The 8,408-nt window shown below is 32.1% G+C and overlaps 1 protein-coding gene across 1 annotated transcript; it reads left to right on the top strand.

The window, feature by feature from the left end:
* LOC126719521 (AT-hook motif nuclear-localized protein 10-like) lies at positions 1-471 on the top strand. The gene has a single exon (XM_050422063.1). It carries the CDS (start codon positions 1-3, stop codon positions 469-471), a length of 471 nt encoding a protein of 156 aa, XP_050278020.1.
* The last annotated feature ends 7,937 nt before the right edge of the window (positions 472-8,408 follow it).

Below are 8,408 nucleotides of genomic sequence, written 5' to 3' on the forward strand. Positions count from 1 at the left end.
ATGCGCTTGGGTTTTAGTTCCAACGGCAACGCCATTTACAAGCCCATCTCCGCCGCAACAAACGCCACAGCTGCTATGACGACAGTAACAGCAGCAGCAGCAACATCACCGACTTACCAGCTTGATGGTGGAAGTGGTGGTGGTGGGGCTGTGAATGTGAATGTGAATATGGGGAGTATGACTGGCGGCGAGCAAGCTAAGAGGAAAAGAGGGAGACCCAGAAAGTATGGCCCAAATGGCTCTATGGCTTTGGGTCTCACTCCTACAGCTCAGCCCGTACCTGTAGCTCAGACTCAGTCAAGTGGTGGAGGTGGGTTTTCATCTCCTCATCCAGCTCCAACTCCTCCTCCCTCGGCTCCAACATCGCTTCCTTTTGGAGGATCAGCGCCACCCACTTCGTTCAAGAAAGCTAGGGGCAGACCGCCTAGTTCTAGTAGCAAGAAGCACCAAGTGGAAGCTTTGGGTACTTAATTTTTTTTTTTTTTTTGAATCTATATATGGGTTTGCTTTTTAAAGTTTAAAGCATTACTGGGTTTTTTTCTTTTATGTTGTTGTCATGTACAGTGTGTGTTTGGGTTGTTTTTGCAGTTTATTTTGTCTTTCACGTGGCCCCGATTGGAACATTTCCAAACTTTCATTTGTATGTGATGATTTTGAAAATTTTAATTTTTGAATTTTAATTTCTGGGTTTGTGTATGTGTTCTTATTGTTCTTGCTCAAGACACACTTCAATCTTAATTAATGTGATTTTTTATTTTTATTTCTGTTTTTTATTTTTTTTTATTTAGTTAAATTTAATAAATTATTTTTTAAAATTTAAATGTTGACTTGGCATTTTTTAATGACAAAATAAAAATTTTTATTATTATTTTAATAATTCCGTTTGCCACGTAGGTCAGTGCCCTAACGACACTGACGGAAAATACTAAAACAGAAGGCGTTTTTCTAAACAAGGACTAAAAGCGGTAAAAATAAAATTTAGGGACCAAAGTAGGAATCGTGCGAAAATGTAGGGACCAAAATGTGCTTTTCGCCTTTTTGTTTTCGCATAAATCTCTTTGTTCAGTTACAATCTCTCTTTTGATAAAGTAGCTTGTTAAACCACTTTGGCTACTGTTTTGTCCACACTATTAAATTATTGTTTTGCACCTCTTTTTGTTCTACTATTTTATATTCAATAAATTGTCTTTATTAATGTTGGGTGCGAGGTTTTAATTATGTGGCCAAAGAGAATATTTGTATTTTTGTTTGTGTAGAGATGAGAGACACCGCAAACAACGAAGTATTGTTCTTGAATTAATTCAGTTTCATTGCATTTCTTTTCATTACACTTTTGTTACATTGCATGGCTTATATAGAGACCTTTGGTTTTTTTTTTTGAATGACACCTAGCATGCGAGATGTCTACATTCATGTTTCTTCAATTTCATTTTACAACCACTTAGTTCTACACTTCTAAATTGTTGACTAGTTTTCTAGTTGCTTCTTTCTTTGATACCTGGGTAGCCACTTGCCAATTACAAATTACATTTTAACAATTAACCAGAAGTCAAAATTTCATGTTGATTGACCTTTTACCAAAGCTAATATATAGCATAACATGTTAAATAAAAGAACAAGACTTAAGTACAGTACTTAGGTGTTGCTCTTTAACTTCTCTTTTTAAGATTCTGCCATGTGGATTTTTTCTCATGGGATAAAAGTGTATTTTTTAGTTAAATAGTTACGTGGCTAAATCTTAAGAAGGGAATCTAAGGAACAATACCTAAGGTACTGTATCTAAGTTTTGTCTTAAATAAAATTACATCAACACAAAATAACAATAAAATTAAAAAGACTAGTCTAACCTTACACACTTACATGTGGCATTGAACCATCTACATAAAAGTCTTTTAGATTAATTGAAAATCTTTGCAAATTTTGGCAATTTTTTTTAATTATTTAATTTTTGGCCGAAACTTTAATTATTTTTTTAAATGTAAAGGTTTGGTGTTGCTTCCTGCATAATGGTTGAAAAATAGACATTGATTCTCTTTGCAGTTTGCAAGCTTGATATTGTTTGCAGAAACTCTATTGAAGAAGTCTATTGTGGTTTGTTCCAATTTAGCATGAAATTTAGCTCATGTTTGTTTATAATTGTCTTATGAAGATTTACTATCTTCATCTTATTGTTAGTTATGATTAATACAATACTTTAAATGATGTAGATAAAATGACAGTTGATAAATCTTGGATGCATCTTTCTACTAGATCATGATGCACAGAGTATATTAATGGAGTTGAAAATTTTCATAAGTATGCATTCACATTCAATAGATGAAGATATGAAAATCAATTGTTCATATATTTTGTAACAATAGGTATCATAGGATTCTAGATGAGGTCCAGTATCATATTTTATTTAGAGGTATAAGAAGAGATTACACTACTTGATACCTTCATGTGGAAGGTGATAGTGAAGAGGAAGGTGATAATGATGATGGTATGTGATATGGTGATATGTTTGTTATGATCAAGGATGCTTATCCACAAGTGGTGCGTAACATGGAATCAAGTGGAGATGAATCGCTTGAGCCAAGTGAAGATGCAAAGAAATTTCATAGATTGTTGTAAAATGTTAAACATCCTTTGTATCCAAATTGTGAAAAGTATTCGAGCTTGTCCTTCATAGTCAAGTTATTGCACATAAAGTGCGTATCATGATGGAGTAACAAGTCCTTCAGTATGTTGCTGGAGCTATTAAAGGATGCATTTCCTATGTGTGATAAACTACCTAACTCAAACTATGAGACAAAAAAGATTGTCAATGATCTAGGCCTCCATTATGAGAAGATAGATGCATGTAATAAAGATTGTGCACTTTATTATAAGAAGTATATAGAAGCAACTCAAAGTTCAGTTTGTAAACTTTCAAGATGGCAACCAAATAAGGGTGATAAAAGGAAAAATAAAAAGGTACTATGGAAGGTTTTGCACTTTTTTCTACTTAAATCAAGGCTACAACAATTGTTTATGTCAACAAAGACTACTGCAGATATGAAAAACATATTAATGATGGAATGTTACAACATCTAGTAGATTATGAAGCTTGAAAAAAATTTGACCAAATTCATGAGTCATTTGCGATGGATCCTCGTGATGTTAGGCTTGAATTAGCTACTGAAGGGTCAACTCATTTAGAATATATGAATATTTCACACAATACCTGGCCTATTATCTTATTTCCATATAATCCTCCCCACTTCGATGTGCATGAAGGAACCTTATTCATTGATATCATTACTTATACTAGGCCCAAAAGGTCCTGGGAATGACATTGATGTATTCTTGAGTCCATTGATTAAAGAGATCAAAGAATTGTAGGAAGATGAGGTGTGTACATATGATGCTTCAACCAATGAGAACTTTTAGTTGAAAGCAACAGTGTTGTGGACTATCAATGACTTTCCTACATATGTTGTTTTGTTGGGTTGGATTACAAAGGGAAATTTATCTTGTCCTTGTTATCATAATGAGACTACTTATTGTAGGTTACGAAATGGATCTAAGATATCCTATATGGGACATCATTGTTTTTTGGCCTTAGACCACAAATGGTGTAATCAGAAGTCACAATTTGATGGTAAAAAAGAAAGGAAGAAAGCACCCAAAAAATTATTTGGTGATGATGTGTTAAAACAAAATTTTCCATTCGAGTTAATAATATTTGAAAAATACAGGAAAAAGCGAGGGTTAGAAGGGCATAGGAAGTTTCATAATTGGAAGAAGCATAACATTTTTTTTCAATTGCCATATTGGAGAACACTTTTGTTACATCATAATCTAGATGTGATGCATGTTGAAAAAATTATATTTGACAATGTGATTGGGACAATTATGAATATTGAAGGTAAAATAAAGGATTCTTTAAATACCCGTCTTGATATAAAAAAAATGGGCATATGACATTCACTCCACCCCATAGAGGTTAATAGGAAGATAAAGCTACCCCCAGCTTGATACACATTGTTAAATGATGAGAAAATGACCTATGCCAATTAGTAAAAAATCTTGAATTCTAGATGGTTACTTTGCAAATTTATCTCGGTGTGTGAATATTGAGGAGAGAAATATTTTTGGTATAAAGACTTATGATTGTCATGTTTTCCTAGAATGATTACTACTACTTGTAATGCGTGACCTTTTACCTAAAAATGTATCTGATGCTTTGACTGAGTTTAGTAACATTTTCAAAGAATCGTGTTCCAAAGTGTTAAAGAGTGGATGATTTGGATCATCTTGAAACCCAAATAACAATAACCCTCTATAAATTAGAATTAAAAAAATTTCACCTTCTTGCTTAATGTAATTGTTCACTTGGCCATTCACCTATCTTGGGAAGCTAAAGTTGTAGGTTTGGTGCAATACAAATGGATCATGGATGTATCCAGTTAAGGGGTAAAATGTACATAATTCCATTATGATCTAAATTACAATTACATACTAGTATTTTATTTTTGATAAAATTTCATATTATGCCTTCAAATATAGGTATTTGCACAAGCTTATGTTTGTAGTAAGGCACTTTTTGTTCTCACTATTTAATGGAATAGAAACCAAATTTAATCGAGTAGAGCAAAATTATTATGGAGGTACCTAGATATTGTCAATTGTCCATTTTCTCAACACCTGGACGACATTTAAGGAAAACAATAAGGTGCGAGTTGAATGATGATCTTTTTAATGCAACAACATTTTATGTCCTTCAAAATTGTGTCAACAATAATCAATTTTTTAGTAAGATGATATTCACAAAAATTACTTCTTTGATATGCTCATGATATGATATTAAAACTAATTTGGATATTTAACTGCATGCAGAGAACATAAGTAAATCCTTACAAGTGCAAGTATTTTTGACATTGATAGGGTGCATAAACAAGAACTTATTGCATGGTTTCAAAAAATAGTAAGATAATAATTTATTTTGAAAATGCATGTTTGTTTATATTTTAATTACTACAACTTGAGTTTAACCTTATTTAAGTTTTATTGTAGATCACCAAATTATATAATACAAGGCAAGTTGATGGACATATGCTTTCATTAGCTCAAGGCCCTAAGAAAATGTCTATATTTTTTTTTATCGATGTTACAATGTCAATGGGTTCAGATTTCATACAAATCAATGTGGTGAAAGTAAAAGAACACAAAATAATGGAGTTATGGTGAGAGGGGAGGATTGAAGTTGCAATGTGCCTTATTATGGACAATTAACAGACATTGTTGAACTTCAATATATTGAAGGAAAAAGAATTGTGTTGTTTAAATATGATTGGTATGATGCATCTTGTAAAGGAATTGGTTATAAGAGAGATTGTCACAGAATCACTATTGTTAATACATCGTGAAAATTGAAAATCGAAGAGCCATTTGTATTAGCATGTTAAGCAACTCAAGTTTATTGTGGTAGGGCATTATCATTGGGAGTGTAAAAACCCCCTAGTTACTATTTTACCACCTAGACCTTAAAATCATGCAACATCCAGGTATGTAAACACGAATTTTCTTCCTCTCACTTTCAGACTCCTTTGACATCTTTCTTTTTCTCCTCTCTTCCTCTCACAGTGACACTCGCCTCTCTCTCTCTCTCTCTCAAGATCGGCTTTGGGTGGGTGGGCTTCAGATTGACTTTGGACAACTTCAAATCGGCCTTGGTTGTTTTGGGTTTCAGGTTGTCGGTGGGCATGGGGTCGTGGGTGGTCATGGGTTTTGCTCATTGTGGACCATTGTGGGTCTTGGGTTTGATGGGTATGGATTTCTCTCTCACTCTTCTCCACCTTTCTCACTCTCCTCCACCTCCCACTCTTATCTCCACCTCCCTCTCTCCTCTGTTGGCATTTCACTCATCTCCGCCTTCTTTCCATCATCTCCGGTTATGGGTTCTTTGTGGGTTTGGATTTATGGGTTTTGTGGGTTTCATGGTGGATTTTGTGTGTTTGGATTTTGGTTTTTATGGGTATTTTTGGTGGTGGTGGTGGTGGTGGTGTGTATGTAGTGGTGGTGGGTTTGGTGGTAGGTTTGGTGGTGGTGGTTGCTATGCTTTTTGTGGTTCTGATTTGGTTTTTGTTTTGTTTTTTTATTTGATTTTGTGGGTATGGATTTGACAATGGTGGTTGTTGATGTTGGTGGTGGCGGTGGTGTTGTTGTTGGATTTTAGGTGGTGGTGGTGGTTGTGGTTTTTTTTTTTTTTTTTTTTTTTTTTTTTTTTTTTTTTTTTTTTTTTCTATGGAATTGATTTTTGAATGGATACTAATTGCGGTGGTGGTGGAGGTTGGTTTTGGTTGTAGTGGAGGTGGCTAGTTTTGATCATGGGTGTGTGGTGGTTGGTTATATTTGTGATTATGGTATGGTGGTTGGTTATATTTGTGGTTGTGGATGAAGAGAAAAAGAAACTGGGAGGAAAAAGAGAGAAGAATACTTTTTATTATTTTATTATGTAATAAATATTATTTTATTAAATTGTAAAAATAAGAATTGAGATGTTGGGTGAGTTGCGAAATAGGTTGGTAAAATAAATAAAGTGGTGTTTGAGGGTGTAAAATAGGTTTTTTTTTTACATCCTCGAATGCTAGGGCTCTTAATGGAATAAAAGATCCCATGTGGAATGTTGTGATTGAAACCAAGCCACACAACCTTTATGAAGTACCGTCAGATGAAGAAGAGCCATACCAAGAAGAAGATAATTTACACTATAATGCAAATGTGATGCAAGAAGAAGAAGATGATGATATAGATTAGAGAAGGAGTGATGTTGATAATATGATAATCGAGTGACTTCAAATGTTGCAGTTGATAGGCACACCACAACAATCTAACATAGAACCAGCTACCATGATACAATCTTAAACTGATGAGAAATAATAAATATGTGCAAATATGTAATGAATGTTGCAAGTGGTTGTTATTAACTTGATATTATTAGTAAACTTTTTGATAACATTTTATGGTATTAAGGTTGTAACCATGTGGGTTCCTTTTAAAGGTAGAGAGTGACTAGGTTGTTATTGAATTTTTTTTTTTTTTTTTTTTTGAGAGAGTTTCAACCTATGACGTCTCTCTTAATGATAGCTCTTTATCATCAAACCAAGACACTAATAAATTTTTGGTGCAGGTGGGGATTGAATCCTAGATCTCTTATTCAACTATTAGAAACTTTACCAGTTGAGCTAACTGGAACCCATAGGTTGTTATTGACTTATTGTTACAATATTTGGTTGTTGTAGGTGGTACTATTAGTTTGGTGATTATTTATTGATGTTGTTATGCTTAGATATATTAATGTTTTTTGGTTGTTGTACAAATATTTGGAAACTTGTCAAATGTAAATGGATTAAAGCTTTTATTTTTTTTAAAAGGTATTGGTTTATATAGTAATTTTTTGTATAAGAATTAGACCTTGTTGATTAGATTATGATATTATGTTGCATTATATTTTGTTATTTTTAGAGTAATTTTTCATTTTATCTCATGTTTAATGCATTTATTTTAGGATGGTACTAGCAAAATTGAAGATGGAGAATGCAACCCAAATAATAACATAGGGTTCGAAAATAACTTGGGGGGTGACTCAAAGGAAGAGTAATAGAGAGTTTGTCATGATTGTACTTGTTTAATTTTAAAATAATATTTTTATATCATGGTTGTTTAATTTCAAGATTTCTTTATTATTTTGTATACTCTATATGTGAAATTATTAACTTATATGAGATTTTATCTTTTAATGAGTCAATATTTAATAATTATTGTGCTATTAGTAAATTATCTATATATATAATAATAGGTGAAGCTGAGAAAAACTCAAATTAGAATTCCAAATTAGAGTTTCAATTTTGCACCATGTGTCCTAAATTTTTATTCTTAAAGAGTTTTATTTCTTAATTTTAGAATCAAATGTGGGACCACATTATAAATATTCATACAAGTGAGTTATTAAGTACAAAAACCAAAGAGTCTAGAATAAATGAATCGTAAAAAAAAAATGCTTTACAATAATTTAAAAAAATACATGGGCAATTTACATTTTATACATAGTAATATTCTTACAAATTTTTTTAAAGAGTTGACAAAATATAAAAATGACTATCAATAATATTTAAATTATATATATATATATATAGGAATTATATTATGCATTTTATTGTATATTTTTAAGTGTATGCATGCATTTGCATACATGGACAATTTACATTTTATACATAGTAATATTCTTACAAATTTTTTTAAAGAGTTGACAAAATATAAAAATGACTATCAATAATATTTAAATTATATATATATATAGGAATTATATTATGTATCTTATTGTATATTTTTAAGTGTATGCATGCATTTGCATGAAGTTACAAGCTAGTTTTATATAAAAATGA

The sequence above is a fragment of the Quercus robur genome, chromosome 3 (assembly GCF_932294415.1).
Source record: "Quercus robur chromosome 3, dhQueRobu3.1, whole genome shotgun sequence".
Taxonomy (NCBI): domain Eukaryota; kingdom Viridiplantae; phylum Streptophyta; class Magnoliopsida; order Fagales; family Fagaceae; genus Quercus; species Quercus robur.